A 21,646-nucleotide genomic window follows, 5' to 3' on the forward strand; every position below is an offset into this window, starting at 1 on the left:
GCTAGAAGTTTTATTCACTCACTGAAATTTTATATTGGAATGTTAGCTAGGTTGATATCATAAAATAGTTAGAATTTATCAGTTTATTTCATCATTCAACTGTTACGTACAAAAATGTAATATTCCATATATATTTTCACTACATTGCATTATAACAGATAACTGTTTCTATATATCTTTTATTACGAGGTTTCAACTGTAACTAAATTTTCTATAGATCATGCTAACCCTCGCTTTCAAAAGCATTATAATTATGGTTCCGATTAAAAATAAAATTCTTGCTATCATCATCCTATACCCCCAAAGTATCAATAGTCTATTCAAAATAACAGTGAACTCAATTTATCTCAATTTAAGACGTCATTACATTTTAATGTTACCAAATTTATCTTTGACTTTTACTTCATTTAAGTTTTTATACATTTCAGCATTCTAATGGAAATAAGATAATGAAACAAAAATGTTATAAAGTATAATTTATTTTAACATTATAATTCAATGTTTACTGCTATTTTGAATAGACAATAAGTGCTACTTACAAACTTTCTTGGGGTAGAAATTATCAACTGGTGTTTCTTTATTAGAAGCCACATGCAGTAGTGTTTGCCCTCTTCTGACTGAGCAGCGACTGATTTAAGATTATCCTCACCATCTGTACATTGAACTTTTCTTGTTCTGTGTGCTTTCCAGTAATTTAGTTGTACTATCGTAAATACACCGTTTAGATCGATAAAAAGTTACTTTCAATACTATTATTATAAAGAACCGAAATGTACAAAATTAGAAAAATGAAAATACCAATTATTTGTATACAAAAAAAAAACAAGTTATCAAGATAGTGGCATGAGATTCTTTAGGATTGTCTGCAGTTAAATTTGTTTTGTTTCTTTCCAATTAATTTGTATTTGCACTAAGAACTTGGAGGACTAACCTGGTATTAATAAATTATTCGAATACCTACACGACTCATTTGGGAAAACATTTGGACAAAACTGGGCAGATTTCTCAAGCGCTTAATACATCTAATAAGGTTCTATACATTAATATTATTAATGCCAATATATCCGGGGTGGTCTGCTGATACTGGTTGAGATCTTAGCCTACATCTAAAGCAGGAGTCTGCATCCAAGAAATGGTAACTTGTCTTGATGCAGGTTAGAGCTACTGAATGGTTGATACAAAACGATATCACCACTCGAGATAAACTTTATAATACACCGGAAGTATCTTATCGACTTCGCCAATGGTAAAAGAATTATTTTATTTCATTTCTGGATCATTCTGTGTGCGAGATTAATATAATAAGCCACAAGAGTCTTATGTACTCGGTTTTCCCTCAATGCCCTATTAATTTATTGGAATACTTTAGAAAAATTGGTTACCTCTACTCCACATTAGGATCTCATAATTAAAACTCTGGATTTTTTAATATTAATTGACCCTTTTATTTTTCATTGCAATCACCAGTCTTCTAGAAAAAAAAAGAGTTTAGTTATCAATCTGTTTTTTATTTAAAGCAGGAGTCTTCGTCCAGAAATTGGTAACTTGCCTTGATACAGGTTAAAGCTTCTGAATTGCTGATACAAACCGATATCACCACTCGAGATGAACTTCATAATACATCGGTATGTTATTGACTTCGCCAATAATAATGTTAAAGAAGTATTTTATTTCATCTCTGGAGAATTCTGTGTGGGATTAATATCCTTCAAAAAAGCTACCTGAAGTCTTATGCACTCGATTTTCTCTCAATGCCTTATTAATTTATTGGAATACCATAGAAAATTTGGTTACCTCTACTCCACATTATGACTTCATAATTAAAACTCTGGGATCTTTAATAATAACTGATCCTTTTGTTTTATTTTTTATGGCAATCACCAGTCTTATAGAAAAAATAAGAGTTTAGTGATCAATCTGTTTATTTTTTTTTTCACTTTATATTACAAATCAGGATCTCCATATGTTACAAAAAATACAGTCTCAAACTTCAACATAACAATAAAAATATATAGCTATATAAACCATACTTTTATAATCTTATATATATACGTGTATGTAAGGGCTAATATATATATATATATATATATATATATATATATATATATATATATATATATATATATATATATATATATAAATAAAAAATAAGAGTTTAGTGATCAATCTGTTTATTTTTTTTTCCACTTTATATTACAAATCAGGATCTCAATATGTTACAAAAAATACAGTCTCAAACTTCAACATAACAATAAAAATATATAGCTATATAAACCATACTTTTATAATCTTATATATATACGTGTATGTAAGGGCTAATATATATATATATATATATATATATATATATATATATATATATATATATATATATATATAAATAATTTAAAATATTGATATATGTACATACCCCCAATAATGGTTAAGCATTGAATCACAAAAGTATTTTATATAAAAAAGTCGACCGCTCTCATTGTTCAACAATAAATTGACCAAAAGAAGCGGAAGTATGATCATATATCGTCGGGATTGTTGTTCTCTTTATTCCACCGTTCTATACCACGGCCGTGAAGTTCGATGAAATGTTCCAAACTAGGAGGAACAAAACCTTTGTAGGAAATCTTGTGCATCTTAATAGCATTAGCAGCAAGACACTTTAGGCTTATTTTTACTTGGGTTTTGAGTATTATTTCAGCAACACCTTATAATGGATTTGGTTTAGTGAATATGGCGATTTAGTTATATTAATGTTACCTGTCGTCGAAGCTTCAAGAGGTGTTTCTCCTTTAGAATTTACAATATCAGTATGGGCACCGTTCTCTGTTAAATCAGTAATGATTGCATGTAGTGTTTGGAAATCAGCTATTGCTTTCCTATAATTAACAATCACATGAAGAGGAGTATTTCTGCAATCATCCATCGCGTTAACATTAGCACCGCATCTAATCAATAATTTTGTTGTCTCTGCACAAGGAAACCTACAAATATTAAATCTTTACTATCACCATCTTACACCTATAATGAACACCTACTTGCACACATCCTTGGTGTGGAAATCATCAACTGGCGTTTCTGGATTACAAGCCATATGCAACAATGTTTGTCCTCCTCTGATGGTGAGCTGCAACTGATTTAAGGTGAACACCATTCTCTGCGCATTGAACCTTTCTTCTTCAGTACATTTTTTCAGCAATTTGGTCAGGATGGTCAATAGATAAAGCGTCGTCAATAGGTTACTTTCAATATCACTCTTGCAAAGAACAGAAATATACAAAATTAAGAATACAAATAATCAATCAACTTTCATTAAAATGAAAGCAGCTCTAAGCCACATAAAATTAAAAGCTTTTAGAAGACCTGTGTTACACAACGATCACAATAACCACATTCTCAATATCCTCAACTACTAACCAATGATTTGTACACAAAAAAACAAATTACCAAGACAGTGGCATGATCATCTTTAGGATTGGGCTCAGTCAAGTCTTTTTTGTTCCTTTCCAATTCATTTATAGCTGCGCTAAGGACTTGGATAACCTGAGTATAAGTCATTTGAACCCCTACATGAATCATTTGAGAAAACACCTGAGCAAAACGGAGCAGATCCTTCACGATGGAAATTCGATTTAGCTGGCGAAGTTTAAGAGCATGAAGCCATAGTTCTATACATCTAAAGAAAATAAATTGTGTTATTTCTCCTCCTTAGACAATTTCATACTTGCCTGTCAAAACGAGCATTATCAGCAAACACTGCTCCTCTATAAATAATGGGGTGTGATAACTCAGTATTATGCATACCCAATATTCTTTCTCTTATGGTTAATCCTTCCATATGTAAACTATTTGTATTGGCTTGTATGTCTTCTAATTCAGACAGAGTTTGTGTCTCCCTCCAATTCTCATAAGCACCTGTAGGAGGGATCAATTTTTTTCTAATTATATTATTTGGATCACTATATCTAAAAAACAAAATATTTAAAATTGAACTAATACACAATGGACCCCATCAGTTCACCTCAATTCCATAGCTTGGTGCAAATATTTGTAAGCCTTTCTTATATTGTAATTTTCCTTATCATTAGCAAATGAACCACCTAAAAGCTCTAGGGCTTCTATTCTCTCTTCTTTACTTATTTCAGGTCTATCAATTAAAAATTCTACCACCACGTGTCTGGTTCTCTCTGCTGCACATTTAATAGGTGTCATTCCACTATCATTGCAAAAAAATTTGGCACCATATTCCAATAACTTCTTAACTACACCCACATGCCCACATTCGGCCGAAAAATGAAGCGCTGTCGCTCCACAAAGGGCTTTTTCATTGGGATTTGCACCATTTTCTAACAAAAACCTTACCTTAAAAACAGAACATTATTTTATAGAAAAATTATGTAACCAATATTCTTCAATTTCGACTACTTACTACATCTAAATGTCCTTTATATGCTGCTATCATAAGGCATGTATTATTATATTTATTAGCTAGATGTATATCAGCATTATGGTAAATTAAATATTTAACTATATCAAGCCTCCCATCAAAACATGCAGCACGTAACGGTGTTGAATTTGTTTTAGTAGGATGGTTAACATTTGCACCAGCCTTTACAAGAAGTTTAACAACATTCAAATGTCCTAAAAGATAAATGTTGTAATTTTCGATCAAACTATAAAGAAAAACAAATGCCTACCTGCACATGCAGCACACCATAAAGCAGTCGCACCTTCAACAACGTAACTATCAAACTTTACAGTACCTTCTTGTTCTAAATTTGGAGAAAATTTACTTATTAGTATATGTACAACTTTGTCATGACCATATCTTGCTGCAGCTATTAATGGGCTACATTCTTGCCCATTGTCCTCGGTTACATTCTAGAATAAAAAACAAACCTAAAAATAACTACATAACAAAGATGTATTGGAAACAAAGAGTATATAAAACAATCGTTTTTTATCCCCAACTAATTTACCTCATTTACAAGCGAATTGAGCTCTTCCTCGTCATTTACTTTTGATAGTATGCTATATACTAGTATAGGCATGCCATCTTTGGCAGCAAAATATATAATATCCTTAACGTTGTCGTGGTTAGAAGCCATTTCCTATACACAATTCACGCACCTTGCATCGCAGAATGCTATTTTCAACTGTTGCGGAAAAATGAAAATAGAATTTAGCGTGGTGTGAATTTTTTGGTTTGACGTAACGAAAGGGCAAAAATGAAAACAAAAATGTTGCGCCTCTTATCTATACTCTACATGCATACTTTTGACATTATTAAAGTAACTAAAAATGAATAACAAAATAAGTATAAACATAATAATAATATTTAACGATTATAATACCGCTATAAATAAATGAAAAATATCCAATGAACGGAATGAACACAATAGCCTTGAAATTTATTTAGTAAAGCGCACTGGACTAACTGGACAGCGGACAGCATAAAAATTGTCAAATATCTAGTGAGAAGAAATGTAACCTCGAAAATAAAAAATAATGTATTTCATATATTTTTATTATAATAAAAAGAGTTAAACTTTTTATAAAATCCAAATTAAATTAAGTAATAAATTCAGACTTCTGCTCAACCACGTATCAATGCAGACATTTTGTTTTAAAGTTTTAACATTTTAACTATAAAATAATTGGCTTATAGACTAGCAGATCCGGTTATACGTTTAATTAGTTGCATACGTAACAATCCTTTGAAATATAAAATAATAAATGACATAATATTTTAATTAACAACATGATTTTAATATAAAAATAAATACTAGTTGTAATCATGCTATCAATATATTTTTTTCCTATTTTATTTCTATTACATTAATTATAATTTTATTGTATATCTAGTGGTGGAAAGTTCAGGTTACCAAAATATACAGTAAATATTTTTATACACTAGTTATAAGTTGAATTGATCTAATTACAATTTCCTTAGAATTGATATCATGAATTACAAATGGATATAGACGTACGATAAATTGTACCTGAATAAATAATATACGCAATTGTTTAATAATGAGTATTTGTGGTTGAAAATATGTTGTTTTTATTTTAAAGTACATTTCAACTTGTTAGCATCATATTATGGGTTGCTGGTCTTCATAACCAAACAATGCAGACTTGCTTAGAAAGGAGAATCTAGGTATGTGTATGAAAGTGGGAGTGCTGAGTAGGCCGAAAGTTTGGGCGTACTGTCTAGGTACTCGGTTTGTACCTGTCGCTTAACCTCTCAATCCTTTCGTTGCCATATCGAATAATGCGAATATTAAGTTGTGGCAATTTAATTTAACACGATGGGTTCCAAAATCGAATACGTCGACTCGTCGCAAATCTATGCTACCAATTACGTGCGGAATTCAAAGGCTATCGGAGTTTTGTGGGCTATTTTCACTATCTGTTACGCTATTATCATTGTAGTGGCTTTTATAACTCCGGAATGGATTGGGAACGTAGAAGGTGAAAATCCGGGTAAGTTTGGTTTGTGGTCCGTGTGCTACGCTGATGAGAATGGTGAAATTTGTAAAGGAAGGTACGTAAAAAACAAGTTTATATTTGATAGGTGTAAATTTATAGTGCATACAAACATTAAATTAGTACTTAGACAATCCACATTAGCAATTTTTGTTTTCAGACTGGACACTATCATGACGATGAGCAATAAAGCTTTCCAAGGATCAGCTGCCTTAATCGGCTTGGCTGTGGTAGCCTCAATTCTTGCCATCTGTGCGATGATGCTGTTCTTTTTTTGTCACTCTACCACAGTATTTCATGTATGTGCCTGGTTGCAGCTGATTTCCGGTGAGGTTCTATTTACTTTTTGTAGTGCTATGGTATTTCCATTAGATGGCGTATGTATAATGGAAACCTAATGCGGATTATTTGTTTCAAGTCGCATTCATTGAAATATATGGTGTGTTGTGTTATTACACATTATTTACATTAGTACATTATTTTTTAGTACAATTTCTTTCTACTAGAATGAACTTATTTCAGCGGTTTTGCAATTCATGGATGCTTTTACTGTCGCAAAGTCTGTAAGGGATTCATCTGCGATAGTTGTTACATGTTTTTCTGAAATATTAGAAAATCTAGATATCAAAAGGATCTAAATCAGGCGAATAGTCTGGACGTTCAAACAATTTGTATTTTAATTCACTGATTTTAGAGAATTTTTGAGCCTTGACATCATTTTCTCTTCTGTAAAGTTTTTTTTTACGAATCTTGCATCCAGTTAATCCAAAAGTTTAAAATATTTGCCACCAGTTCCTTGGTCAGTTTTTGAACACGAACAAATTGTTTGAGAACCGAAGAATGAGGTTTAAATTATTTTTCAGTCTCTCGTTTTGTCTCAGGATAACAATTGTAGACCCAGGTTTCCTCCATAGTGATGCGGAAATCGTTATACATTTAACCTCCTACTCTAATGTTTTTCCCATTGTTAGTGAATGAGGCACTCGTTAGTCACACAGTCTACTTCTCTTTATGCGCTTGTATTTTAACTTGATCCTGAACTTTAAATTTCTTATGAAAGTTGAAATATTAAATTGGCTTCAATTTTTAGTTCTTCTGTTGATAAATAGATGGTACTCTGTACAATTAAGTTTAGAAATCTTCTTTTGTTATATTTGTTTGTTTAAACACTCAATACTCTTTGTTCAAAGGAATTTGCACGAGAACAGAAAACATTGGTTGATAAAAAACTTAAAATTGTATTTGAATGTTAAAGTTACACGTGATCGACGGGAGGATTGATAGGATAATAATAGGGGGAAAATAAAGATACGCTAAAAGTAATCAAATACATTTTATTCAAGTATGTCTAACGTTTTAAGCAAATATTTGGAAGATGCAGGAAAAAATTTTATATAATTTTAGAATTTTCATATATCAGAAATATGAAAAATGTTTAATTACAATAGTAATATAATTTTAAATGGGAATTTATATAATATATAATATATTTTTAATGACATTAAATAATTAGCGTTTAATAAGTTCCCTTTCTTTGAATATGAATAAACAATTTTGTATTTTTATAATACAATTTCATATGAAAATTAATGTAAACATAATTTCAGGTGATAACTGATGTATTGATACGTTGTAGACTTTTCCTGGATGTTTCTTAAATACTATCAAATACAAAATAGACATAAAATATTTTTAATAAAAAAATTGAACAGACTTAAATAAATAAGGAACTCACTAAAAAGTAAAAAATATGCAAACCTAGATTTTTAACACAAAAAAACTTTTTGAAATAAAATATGTACATAATAATCGTAATAACTAAATAAAAATAATTTTGTTGTTCGGCACCAACTTCAGTGATCAGTTGGTAATAGTTAAAATAATATTATAAGTAGATTAATAGCTTTAGGTGGGTATATAGTAACAGGTGAATTGAAAAGTCCCCGGTCTACCATAGTAAAACACATTTTTTGGCAATTTTTTTTTATTCAACATAATTCAAGGGTGATACACTGATTATAGCGACCCTCACACTTTTCGACACCATTTTTTGTAATACGATTTGTCACTGGGGTCAGCTCTGGGGAATACGGCGAATGGATGGATTTTTGCTATCGTTTTCACTGACTTGTGACACGGTGCATTGTTTTGGTGAAGTAGCACTTTCTTTTTCTTCAAATGCTGCTGTTTTTTGGCGATTTCGTCCTTCGAACGGTCCAATAACGCTACGTAATAGTCGCTGTTGATGATCCTTCCTTTTTCAAGGTAGTCAATGAAAATTATTCCATGCGCATCCCAAAATATAGACGCCATAACCTAGCCAGCCGACTGTTGCGTTTTTTTCAGGCTTTTTAGCGGGTTCATCGTGTACAGTCCACTCAGATGACTGTCTATTGGACTTCGGAGTGAAATGATGGAGCCATGTTTCATCCATTGTCACATATCGACGCAAAAACTTGGGTTTATTACGCTTGATCATCTTCAAACACTGCTCCGAGTCATCAACACGTCGTTGTTTTTGGTCAAAAGTGAGTTCGCGCGGCACACACTTTGCACAGAGCTTTCTCATACCCAAATATTCGTGAATGAGATCACGTACACGTTCAGTTGATATCTTTAGAGTGTCTGCTATTTCATTCAGTTTTAATTTACGGTCATTCAAAATCATTTTCTGGATTTTTTAAATGTTTTCGTTGGTGCGCTTTGGTGCCCAAAAAATGCTCTTTTGGGCGTCCACTGCGTTTGCCTTCTTCGGTGCTCATTTCACCGCGTTTAAACTTAGCATAACAATCCTTGATGGTTGATTTTCTTGGGGCAGTGTCCGGAAACTCGGCATCAAGCCAAGTTTTTGCTTCAACTGTATTTTTTCCCTTCAAAAAGCAATATTTTATTAACACGCGAAATGTCTTTTTATCCATTTTTTTTTTCACAATAACAAAATTTGCTTCACTCAAAATGCTATAATTCACAAACTAATCATCCGGCAACCGTCAAATTTATACACGCATCTTTTGAGGGTTTGAGCTAACTAAAAAAACATATGGATTTAATTTTGGTAGCGCCATCTATGTGTCAGGTGTCACTTTTCAATTGACCTGTTACATGTGTGTTACAGTTTCATTGGATTTTAGCAGAATATTCCACTTACGCGCTGATGTGAATGGCTCTCCTGGACTAACTTGTGACTTTCTGGCTTGGGATTATCGTCGCAAATTTAGTTTTCATCTCCAGTTACAGTATGTTACGGAAAACTCTTCGTTTTCTTGTCTGGCAAGCAATGAAACAGCGAGATTGAAATGGTTCGAAATAGTATTTTCAGCTATTTGTGTGATAGATCTTTCCCATCATACGCAGACATCTGGAAATAATTGATTCACCAACTTCTAAGTTGTTTGAATTTTCTTTGGGGGTTTGTGCTTGGTTTTCGTGAAGGAATCTGTTTGCAGTTTGTTGTCTTCAAATGTTTTTTCTTTGTTATTGACATCAAAATCCCTATTTTAAATAGTTCAGGGTAATAATTTGAATATCATGAGGCAGGATCACCATAAGTATGATCATTTAATGAGCTTTGGCAACAGATTTCTTTATATTAAAGGATTAAAAGTTGTTTTCAAGTAAATTAAAAGTTTGTATGGTCGCTGAGGTAGGAAATAGTAGTAAAACGGTTCCACTAATAAACTGATTACAAATCAGACACATTCGAATTTGTTTTTAATTCGTTGTTAATGAATTTGGGATTCCTGCTACTTGTTGTCTGCCTCTTGACACTCCACAGCTTCCAGAATTACTGTACTTACATTTTGTAATAAGATATGAGTATCATATCGATAATAAATCAAAGAATAAAACGATGGACCTGACAGTCCATCTCTTATCGAATACAGAACTTGAATTGAACTTTATAATTTATAAATTATTTTAAAGGTATGTCTTAATTTAGTATAGCTTGAGTGAAAGTTGGTCAGAAAATAAAAACAAGAATTTAAATATTCCTATTAACTGGTGTGATATTCATATATGTATTTTTTGTTTTCTGTTAATAGTTCCTTGAAATATGTCAATTGGAAAGTCTCCGGCCTACCATATTAAAACACATTTTTTTTATCAAAATGATTTTTTTTATTCAACATAATTCCCTTCAAGGGTGATACACTGATTATAGCGACCGTCCAACTTTTCGATACCATTTTTTTTAGTACGATTTGACCTTTGCTTCAAAATAGGCTTCAGTTTCGGGGATCACCTCTTCATTCGACGAAAATTTCTTTTCAGCGAGCATTCTTTTGAGATCTGGAACAGGAAATAGTCGCTGGGGGCCAGATCTGGAGAATACGGTGGATGAGGAAGCAATTCAGCAATTGAGGCCCAATTCACGGATTCTTGCTATCGTTTTCACTGACTTGGGACACGGTGCATTGTCTTGGTGAAGCAGCACTTTCATTTTCTTCAAATGTGGCCATTTTTTGGCGATTTCGTCCTTCAAAAGATCCAATAACGCTATGTAATAGTCGCTGTTGATGGTTCTTCCCTTTTCAAGGTAGTCAATGAAAATTATTCCATGCGCATCCCAATATACTGACGCCATAACCTTGCCAGCAGACTGTTGCGTTTTCCCACATTGCGTTGTGTTTTTGGAGCGGGTTCTTCGTGTGCAGTCTACTCGGATGACTGTCGATTGGACTTCGGAGTTCACATATCGACGCAAAAATTTGGGTTTATTACTCCTGATCATCTTCAAACACTGCTCCGAATCATCAGCTCGTCGTTATTTTTGGTCAAAAGTGAGCTCGTGCGGTACCCACTTTGCACAGAGCTTTCTCATACGCAAATATTCGTGAATGATATGATGTACACGTTCAGTTGATATCTTTAGAGTGTCTGCTATTTAATTCAATTTCAATTTACGGCCATTCAAAATCATTTTGTGGATTTTTAAAATGTTTTCGTCAGTAACAACCTCTTTTCTGTAATATATCAATAAAATATATTTATTTTTTTTATTTTCCCAGTAAAATTAAAAGAATTTTTTTTAATTTCCCGCTAAAATTTTTCACTGTACATTTTTAAATTTCCCGCTCAAATTTTTAAAATTCCCCCTAAACATTTTTAAATTTCTCGCCGTAACTAAATGTCATACGGCGCATGCGTAAGCGCCTTCACACGGGGATTCCGAGGGTAACTTAGAACCAATTTTAACATAGGAGATGCGCTTCTAAGTTTCTTTATTCTATGGTCAGGCACACAAAAATGGCGCCTTAAAAAACTATTGAATTCGATACTTTTAACATTTAATAAGGGAAAGCTCAAAATTGACTTTTTGACATAACTTTTCTTTTTTTGATTTGAAGAAGTCTGCTCTGCCGAAGCCCACCAAACACTTTTAGAAAGTTATCCAGACCTTTATATGTGATGGAAAAGATCCAAAAGGAGGCAAAATGGCTACTACACGAACTGACTGAACTGCCTTTTCGAAACATTATGTCATAGTTACATGTTATAGCGTTACGTTAAACATCGCGTCTGATTGCATAAACAAAATAAGGGTTCAGTCATTGAGTTTTGCTGTGCATATGGTGGAATTAACAACGTGTAGTGTATTATGAACTAAATTAGAACTGAATGAAACTGTTACTGCTGATGTCTTCCAATGTTATTTTAACAAATTAAACGAGAAATATATATATATATATATATATATATATATATATATATATATATTCAATAAATACCTTTTAAAAGTAAAAAAATGATGAGAATACAGGCAAGCCCCTAATTACACTGTTATGTAGTATAGCATTGAATAAAAAATGGCAATCCTTACATTATTCACCCGAGTTAATACCCACTTTTTTGTATTGGAACGATCCACTCGAGCGTTCCATATTCCTTGGATAATTGCTGCTATTAATTCGGCCCTTTTCTGCTCTCGCTTTATTTCAGGAGCGTGTCTGATGGCAGGATGTGCCATTTATCCTGTGGGCTGGTCGGAGAGCGATGTTGCCAAAGTGTGCGGCGATAAAACGGACAAGTTCGACCCCGGAGACTGCGGTTTTCGATGGGCCTACCTTTTAGCGGCCATCGGCTGTTTGGACGCTATCATATTGACCACTTTGGCGTTTATTTTGGCAACAAGACATGTCACGCTTCAACCAGAGCCCCAATATGCTCCAGCTAGTCTTTACAAAGGTAAGAATTAAGTTTAACACAAGTATACACGGTTAATACTCAATACTATACCAGGTGTACTGGAAAGTCAGTACCGGTTTTTCTAACATATGTCGTTAAACTTAAGTGTGCAATTTTATGATTTGACTCATATGTCATTTTATTTTACTGACATCAAGCTTCAAAGGTATACATCATAGAGTAATATATAGAGTGTTAAATTAATACAAATAATTTCAGCATTGTTTTGCGTGGTCTCAGCAGGGAGGCGCTGCGAACATCATTTCACTGAATTTCATTGGTTTGTTTAAATTACCATTACAGACACCTGTAATGAAAATATTTTATTAGGAGAGCATTTCATTGGTCGACAATTTCACGCATCACGTGTCTAACCTCTGACGTCACATTCCAGTGACCAATTAAATTTCAAATAAAACCAAAATGTAATTTTTTAAAACCATTTATTAATATAAAATTTCATATAAATACAAATATTATGCAATATCAAAAAGCTAAAATATAAGTATATAATGAATATATATAATGTATATAAATAAAAAATAATGAAACATATATTAATAAATAATAATTAAAGGTGGATATAAAAATGGCTGCAATTTAATTGAAAACATATCTCGTGGCAAATAGAATCAAAATTGTCTATAGCTCTTATTCCATATTTCATATTTCTTTAGTGCTATCAATTCAAATAAGACGTATGTAAAGTTTCTATCTTTTTGTGTCTGTTAATATTTTACTTACTCGTTCAACAAAATGTATTTTATTGTGAAATAAGTTATTGTGAAAATTAAGGAACGGATAATTAAAAGAGTTCAATCAATATACGTCAGAATGGAGAAAACATACCAACAAGCAATATCTAGCAACAAAAAATTAAAATGTATGATATTATCAAAATTATTGCTGTGCTCTTATTGTGGTAAAATCGAGGAGTTCAAAAGACAGCCTAGTACTCCATTATTAACAATATAATAAAATAGCCATGATAATCTCTTGTCTATAAAATTAAGCTCATCTTGTTTGTCTACAAATTGTATTATATTATTTTGTATTAATGTATTTTATTGACATCCTTGTTGAAAAGGTTATCTCGGTTACAAACAACTTTTTAAAGGATAACAAAATCTTTTGATGTAATATAATCACATTTACCTTCAATGTCATTTTGCCATCGCTCCATTTTGACCATTTTGTGGACACAAACTGTGGGTAATATTTTCATGATTTCTTCTGTTACACAAATACTATATATGAATAATTGTAAACGTACCAGGTAAAAACAATGCTAAGTCACACTCACATCCATAATCTAGCTAACTTGAGTAGTTGAGTGTTCCAAGGAAAACTACGTTTGGTTTGTTATTTCCGCACATTCACTGGATTTATGATATATCACTATAGGATATATCACACTTTTGAGGATGAAGATACATTATAATCAGATAATAGTGATTATATTTAAGATATAAAAATGTTAATTTTATTTTGTCAGACACACAAAAATGGCGACGTAGACAAACTGAAACAAACCATAGAGTTATAGAAATGAGCCAATCAAAAGCCTTTGTAGGCCAATTCAAATGAACCAATAAAAAAAGTGGTCTTGGAGCCAGTATTGAATGGACCACGCAAAACATTTCCTCGGTTTCGCGTCTTTAAGTAAAACCTTTATATATACTCTATGTTATATATGTTATATTTTGCGAAAATAACACCGTCATAGAATTATATCTCCTTGAAAATGTCATGTGTTTCCTGCTTGAATACGTGCATTTGTGGCACGCATTACTTTTCTTAATTAAGCAAAAGAAAAAAATCGCTGAAAGTCATCGTTTGCTGGTACAAACTTTCGGTGAGCATACCCTAACCTTAGAAACACGTGAGGCGTGCTTTCGAAAATTCAAAAGTAGTTATTTATATATGCAAAGAACGTTCTGTTAGACCGAACAAGTTTGAAGATGCGAAATTGCATTAAGTTGTTGGAAGACCCAACGCAAACTCAAAAAGAATTGTCAGAAGCGTTAAATGTGGTCCGATATACGATTAGTGGATTGGTATGCTAAATTTAGACGTGGTGAAATGGGCACCGAAGTCGGTGAACGCACTGGACGCCCAAAAGAGGTTGTTACCGACGAAAATATTTAAAAAATCCACAAAATGATTTTGACACTCTAAACATATCAACTGAACGTGTACATCATATCATTCACGAAAATTTGGGTATGAGAAAGCTCTGTGCAAAGTAGGTGCCGCGCGAGCTCACTTTTGACCAAAACCAACGACGATTTGATGATTCGGACCAGTGTTTGAAGATGATCATGCATAATAAACCCGAGTTCAATCAATCAAAGTTCAATCGATAGTTATTCGAGTGGATTGCACACGATGAACCCGCTCCAAAGCGTGGGAAAAGGTAACACTCGGCTGGCAAGGTTATAGCCTCTGTATTTTGGAATGCACATGGAATAATTTTCATTGACTACCTTGAAAAAGGAAGGACTATCAATGCGACTATTACATAGCGTTATTGGACCGTTTAAAGGACGAAATCGCCGATAAACGGCCGCATTTGAAGAAAAATAAAGTGCTGCTTCACTAAGACAATGCACCGTGTCACAAGTCAGTGAAAAACATGGCAAGAATCTATGAATTGGGCTTCGAATTGCTTCCTCATACACCATATTCTCGAGATCTGCCCCCAGCGACTATTTCCTGTTCTTAGATCTCAAAAGAATGCTCGCTATTTTGAAGCAAAGGACAAATCGTGCTACAAAAACGGTATCAAAAAGTTGGAGGGAATTATGTTGAATAAAAAAAAATTGCCAAAAAAATGTGCTCTACTGTGGTAGGCCGGGAACTTTTCGGTTGATCTGTTATATGGATACTAATGTAAGATGCAATTAATTAAAAAAAAGTTTTTCTTGCGTAAATTTGGCGATCTGAGAGAATACTATCAGTCAGCATGGAAAACGTGATAATTATTCCAATACTGATAAAACCTTAAAAAACAAAGGAGATGGTAAATTGTAAAAGCTATCGAGGAATATGTCCTATCAATTTTGTAAAAGTATTTATAAAAATGAAACAAATGAGAGTTGAAATATCTCGCCATGAAATAAGCCAATAGAAACACACACGACACAGGCATTTTAGACCAAATCGCGTATGTGTAAGTAATATTTTCGTATACCTGAAATTTACGCAGAAAGATATCACATGTCACAAAAATTATTAAACTTATTCTTGATCTTTGTGATGTGTACTGATTATAACACTATCTTCGCTGGTGTAGATGTTGAAACTTTAAACATTTTCACACTATAGTTCGCATTGCGTTAAGTTATAAAGCTTAAGTGTTTATGAAGAAAAGACCGAAGTATTGACAACTGTAGGATATGATTGGGATTAGTAATAAAGGAGAAGAAGAGGTATATAGTTTGCTAAAATAGTACATCTGAAATAGACTAATCCGGCTCTTTCGAACGTAAGTTTAAAGATTCTTAAATACGAATTTTTTTAGGCAAATGTTCTTTCAAGATCGCATTAGAAATAAAGTTATTGGATTAAGATGCGATAATCAGTACAGAGTTGAGGAACAAATAGAGAGACGCCTATATTAATAGTTTGGAGACAGACAGACGGAGTGCGGGATAAATACTTTAGTGCAGATAAACACATGGGCTGAAAAGTTCCAAGCCTAACACATAGATGGCGATAATATTATTGCATTCATCGCGTCTTCAGTTAGTTCTATCCTTCAAAAGAAAGCTATTAAAATTTCATAACATTCTACTCATCAGTTTGTGAGTTATTATGCTAAGAGTGATACTACTTTTGTTATTTTCAAAACAATAGATCAAAAATAATTTCATGTTTTAATTTTACACTGTTTCGTCATGGGAAAAATACCGTTGAAGCAAAGCAATGGCTTGAAAAGTGATATAAAGACTCCAAACGTGGTCATAGAGAGAACGATGATGCAGATCGCAGTGGACGTCCAAATGGTGGTAACACCCGAAAACATCAAAAAAATCCGCCAAATCGTTTTGAATTATTGAAAAATGAAGTTGCGTGAGTTAGCTAACATCGTCAAGATATGAAAAGATTGTGTTGATTTTATATTGCGTGACCATTTGACTATGAGAAAGCTCTGTGCAACGTGAGTACCGCGTTTATTTACGGTTGACTAAAAACAAGAGCGTGTTAATGATTCTGAACCGTGTTTGACCATGTTTAAAGGTAACAAAGCGGAATTTTTCATCGGTATGTGACAGTGGATGAAACTTGAATGCGTCACTTCACTCCGGAATCAAAATGATCGTCATCTGAGTGGACAGCAACTGGTGACAGGTCTATTTTGAGGCAAAAGTTAAATCGTTCTACAAAAGTGGCATTGAAGTGTTAGAGCGGCACTGGAGTGATTGTGTGATTCTTGATGGAGATTATGTTGATGAATAAAGCCAATTTTAAACAAAAACCCCGTTTTTTTGTTACTCCTGGGAGTTTTCAACCCATGTGTTATGTTCCGTATTAAAATTAAATTAGACTACTTAAGCCAAAGTTAAGAGTAACGCTTCTATACTATACTTCTTCTTCTACCATCATGTGGTTTGATTCGCTACAATCTTCTGTTTTCTAATTTCTTTCATGTTTTGAGGTCAAATCTTGACTTAGTTTGTAAATCCAATCGATTTCGAAGTCATCGTGTAGTTCTTTATATAAGTAGCCGTAGATGTTGGTAATTAATCGAATAACTTTTTTTTGGCAGTATTAGTTGGTTTGATGTCTTAGTCCAACTCCAGTGAGTTAAAATAGGCTTTGAATTGACTGAAACAAATCTCTTTGATCTTTATCCAAGTTGGGGGTATCTCCCGATTAACCAGTTTATGGTTAATTCTTTAATTTTCAGTCTCATTTACTCTATTTTTTTGTGTAACCAATGTTGAAGAAGTGGTAGGTTGAACCCACTGAGGCATTAGCAATATTGGGGATCTGTTTATAATTTACTGGGAATTCTTTATGAATGTTGATACTACCTTGTATGGTAGGTATGGTATGTGTTATTTGACTATGTGGTCTTCTAAGCTTGGGTATTCTTAAATTTAAGTAGTTCACATCTAAGCAGTTAGGCTACTTCAGTCCACCTTTTATAACTGTACAACTTCAACTGCAAGCTTTTGTTTAAATTCCTGTAGACTGGACTAAAAAATACTTCCATAACTTCAAGAATTTTAAAAAAGTTACCAAATTTTAATAGTTCACGGTTAGAAATGCTTTCGGCAACTTCAGTCCAGAATACATGAACTGGGGTGTTTTTCAAAACTCTAAATCTCGAAGGTCTACAGGCTAACGGTGGTGTCAGAAATTCCGGAGTGATTATGCTGCAATAATTTCTTCCGTCAGTTGATTGTCGCCTACAAAAAATATTAGGCAAAGAAGATTTAGCGATTTTCTTTTTTGATAATACTTTTAATTCCAGTTAATTCGATAAATTCGAAGGAGAACATGATTCTACTGGAATAATCCTACCGACTGGTCCAGGTTTTATTTGTGTAAGAACGAAAGCACATTTTTATTTCAATAATAAGAAGTAAAGATATGTTGGGCCCACTGTGTAATTAACAATATGATATGAACAATTAAATATAAATACTTGCTATACTGCTTCTTCCAGCCTGTCAACTTCATTATACAGAGTATTTATGGTTATTGTTATCTATTTATGTTGTCAAATGCAAAAAAGTTACCAAATGAACTTAGAAATTAAATAGAATTTTGTAAGGCAAATCATACAATAAAAAAAAACTGCACAGAGGCCCATAGTTTACTATGGCAAATGAAGAAGTTCATGAATTTTAGTGTCTACGAAATTACTAAATCAACTATTATATTATAACTAAAATGTTAATGGTTGTTAGTCTTGTATTTTTAGTTATTATTATTTGTATCTTATTTGTTTCTTAGTTTTCAATTATGTCTAGATTTAAAATGTTAAGTTAAGTATATCTATTTATCAGTCTATTCAAATTTATTTTGTACATACGTTATCGAAATTTGTGACGTCAAAACGTCGCAATGTTGCCGCATCAACTGTGAGTTTTAGTTCAGTTTGACTTTGATATACAACAAAATTCTAATCTAAATAAAATAATTGAACAAAAATGTTATCAAATATATTTTATTTTAACATTATAGTACATCTAAAAACTACAGTTAATTATACAGCCACAATAGTTTATAGGTTAGAGTTATAACCTCTTATCATTATTGTTTTCAAGAATTTTGCATACGTCTGACAACCGGACGACTTGTTCCATGCAAATGCATGTTCCAGCATCGTTTAAGTCAATTGGAATCTATCGCTCAAAAAAATACGCTTTAAATTTAATTAAAGATAGATCTTGTTTGACATTATTATAACGGTTTTGAGTCTACGCCTGTTTAATTTTGTGTGGAGGCAGTGTAAAAACTCTAAAATATTAATTATGTTTTGTTTCAGGTGAAATGAATAGTGGATACATAAGCGATGGAGCTAGTGTCGCTGGATCGAGAAAATCATTAAATATCCATCCAGTATTGATGATGCGTCCTGGTCAGGACGACACCTATTCTCAATTCTCGCAGAGAACCGTGCCACGATCTATTCATTCTGGTCATTATTCGCATCCGCATTCCTTAAGAAGAAATTTCCAACTGTAACATAATGGAAAAACTTGCGTCAGTGAAGATTAACAATTACCAATAGAATATCATGTAGATTATAAGATTATTTTTATACATTTAATAAACTGTCGAATAAAAATTTCTTTAAATATTGTAAAATATATATGAATAAAAAGCTCACAAAGTAAAAATTTATAAATAATAAGTAATGTATATTACAAGTGCATAAAATAAAATTGAATGCACCTACATACAGGCAACCACTAATACCTGTGAATTCGGCTCCTGGTTAAGCCTGTTGAGTATAATATGAACATGGATATATGTATAATATATACTGGACATGTAATACTGTGAGTTCAATCCTATTCTATTATAAAGAGACCTATCCAGTGCCTCTCGCGTTATGTTATGTATCATATAAGTTATGAAAAAGGGGTTTAAAGCAATAAAAAGTTAATTTACTTTAATATACTATTTTATTTAAAGAAAGAAGAGGGCAGCTTATGGTTGCTGTAAAATTATTTTTTAATATCCCCTGTACCTTCTTCCGCCAGTTTGCTTTGGTCGCTCTTTGGTAATATAATGATATGACACTGTTTCTACCCAAATTTTCGGGGTTTCATTGGAACGGATGAGAAACTAAATTACTGCAATCCACCTTTGTTGGCCGTCTACCTCGAACTACAAGCTTATTTTCAAATTCTAGAAGACTATGTTAGTTCTGATACCTTTGGTGGGACTAGGGCTGTTAAAATTTTGAATTTTGCTTTCCTGTAATAGTTTATGGCTGGTAGTCTTTGAGCATCTTCAATCCACCTTTTGTAATCTTAAAGTTTTGCCAGAACTGCGCCTAACTACATCAAGGAATACTTCGGGTAACTGCGTAATTTTTGCCAGTTTATGCCTATTTTTCTAGATAGTTAATTTGATTACAGTTAATTGAATTAATTCAAAAGTTCTAATGTGCTAGTTGTTGTAAATTGCACAGGGGTTTAAAATGCAAAAAACTTTCAATTTACTTATTTTGATGAAAACAGAGTAATTTGTTGGACAGCGATACAAAACGACATTGAGGGTTTTTATCTATTAGAAAACAGACCACATTCATTTCACTCGTCACATGGCCCCTAGATTCAGGTGTTATCTATCCAATTAACTGTATTTTCGTCCGATTTAACATATATACCTCGTCAATTGTCGCAGATGACTGCCGATCTCTCCATGAGGGATCTACCAAGGGATAGTTCTGACTCTGGCAGTATCAGCACCCAATTCAATCAATATAAAACTGAGAAATATCCTGAACCTTTTTTCATATTCTCGGACGGTTCGAAGAGCGATGACTATGTGGGGGCAGCATTTACATCGGTTATGTCGGAAGGACACTTCAGACTCACCGTTTCATCGAGTGTTTTGACGGCTGAATTGTTTGCCATGTATAGGGCCCCGACCTCAGTACAAGATGTGAAAAACAAACGATTAGTTATCGCCTCCGACTCCATAAGTTCCTTAAAGTGCCTCCAACCACACTTACCTCCACACCCGCTGGTGCTTATCCGTGAACTAACCTCTAAATTGGAAAGGGGCGGCAAAACTATCACCTTTATGTGGCTCCCTTCTCACTCTGGGATCATTGAAAATAAAAGAGCGGATTACTTAGCCAAGAAGAGGGAGGGATCACTTACTGAAAATTTTCTATTCTGGAGTAGCGATATGAAGCAACATTCTACCAGAATCTTTAGATATCTAGACCAACTCAGATGAGATCTAACAGAAAACAACAAGCTTGGGAGGTTAAAAAAGAGTGTTATCAGGGCATTAACCCCACCAATATCAGCAGGCGCAACTTAAGGGTATTCTCGCGTCTCAGAATTGGGCACTGCAAACTGTCCCATGAGTTTTTCATTAAGGGAGGAAGTCCAGCACTGTGCGTCGAATGCGGTCCGAATCGAATGCCGAAGATACAACTTGCAAAGATGGTTGGTCAACCTGGGAGAGACGATGTGCCTTAGGCTGAAGAACCTGGACAAGTTGATTAATTTTGTAACCGTAACAGGATTATTACTATAAATATAATAGTGTGCATCTTTGTAATATCACGCACATTCGTTTGAATTTTTGTATCTTGAATCCTTATCATTGTCATGGGTTATGCGACCATTATACTGTAACATTCATATATTCATGTATCTGTATGCTTTTACATGTTTTGCTTATCATCTTGCAACATACTTGTAACAATATTATATACTTTAACTGATACTGTAAATATGTTGTATATTATATATCTGTAAATAGTCCCGGAGGC

General features: G+C 33.1%; 3 protein-coding genes across 5 annotated transcripts; 2 read left to right on the plus strand and 1 right to left on the minus strand.

The window, feature by feature from the left end:
- Positions 1 to 1,836: 1,836 nt before the first annotated feature.
- Fem-1 (protein fem-1 homolog B) lies at positions 1,837 to 5,665 on the minus strand. Of its 3 annotated transcripts, XR_013005640.1 has the most exons (11): positions 5,349 to 5,665; positions 4,974 to 5,289; positions 4,692 to 4,875; positions 4,424 to 4,635; positions 4,016 to 4,356; positions 3,723 to 3,959; positions 3,442 to 3,670; positions 3,033 to 3,250; positions 2,755 to 2,978; positions 2,188 to 2,701; positions 1,837 to 1,936 (listed from the first exon to the last, which is right to left on the minus strand). XR_013005640.1 is itself a non-coding variant. In XM_076403566.1 (10 exons), the coding sequence occupies exons 2-10, from the start codon at positions 5,100 to 5,102 to the stop codon at positions 2,514 to 2,516; spliced, it is 1,962 nt and encodes a 653-aa protein (XP_076259681.1). In that variant the 5' UTR covers positions 5,103 to 5,289; positions 5,349 to 5,665; the 3' UTR covers positions 2,155 to 2,513. The 3 variants fall into 3 exon arrangements, 2 of the variants coding, with proteins under 2 accessions (XP_076259681.1, XP_076259680.1); XM_076403566.1 differs by lacking the exon at positions 1,837 to 1,936 and having other exon boundaries at positions 2,155 to 2,701; XM_076403565.1 differs by lacking the exon at positions 1,837 to 1,936 and having other exon boundaries at positions 2,155 to 2,701; positions 3,412 to 3,670.
- A 457-nt stretch (positions 5,666 to 6,122) lies between these two features.
- Positions 6,123 to 19,484, plus strand: Tmhs (Tetraspan membrane protein in hair cell stereocilia). Its single transcript, XM_076403594.1, has 4 exons — positions 6,123 to 6,541; positions 6,644 to 6,810; positions 12,424 to 12,669; positions 19,172 to 19,484. The coding sequence occupies exons 1-4, from the start codon at positions 6,306 to 6,308 to the stop codon at positions 19,369 to 19,371; spliced, it is 849 nt and encodes a 282-aa protein (XP_076259709.1). The 5' UTR covers positions 6,123 to 6,305; the 3' UTR covers positions 19,372 to 19,484.
- Positions 19,485 to 20,541: 1,057 nt separating this feature from the next.
- On the plus strand, positions 20,542 to 21,102 carry LOC143196359 (uncharacterized). Its single transcript, XM_076404023.1, has one exon. The coding sequence runs from the start codon at positions 20,542 to 20,544 to the stop codon at positions 21,100 to 21,102; it is 561 nt and encodes a 186-aa protein (XP_076260138.1).
- The last annotated feature ends 544 nt before the right edge of the window (positions 21,103 to 21,646 follow it).

Source organism: Rhynchophorus ferrugineus, unplaced genomic scaffold, assembly GCF_030347505.1.
Source record: "Rhynchophorus ferrugineus isolate W39M unplaced genomic scaffold, kcgeb_rfMv2 rfM4, whole genome shotgun sequence".
Classification (NCBI taxonomy): Eukaryota; Metazoa; Arthropoda; class Insecta; order Coleoptera; family Curculionidae; genus Rhynchophorus; species Rhynchophorus ferrugineus.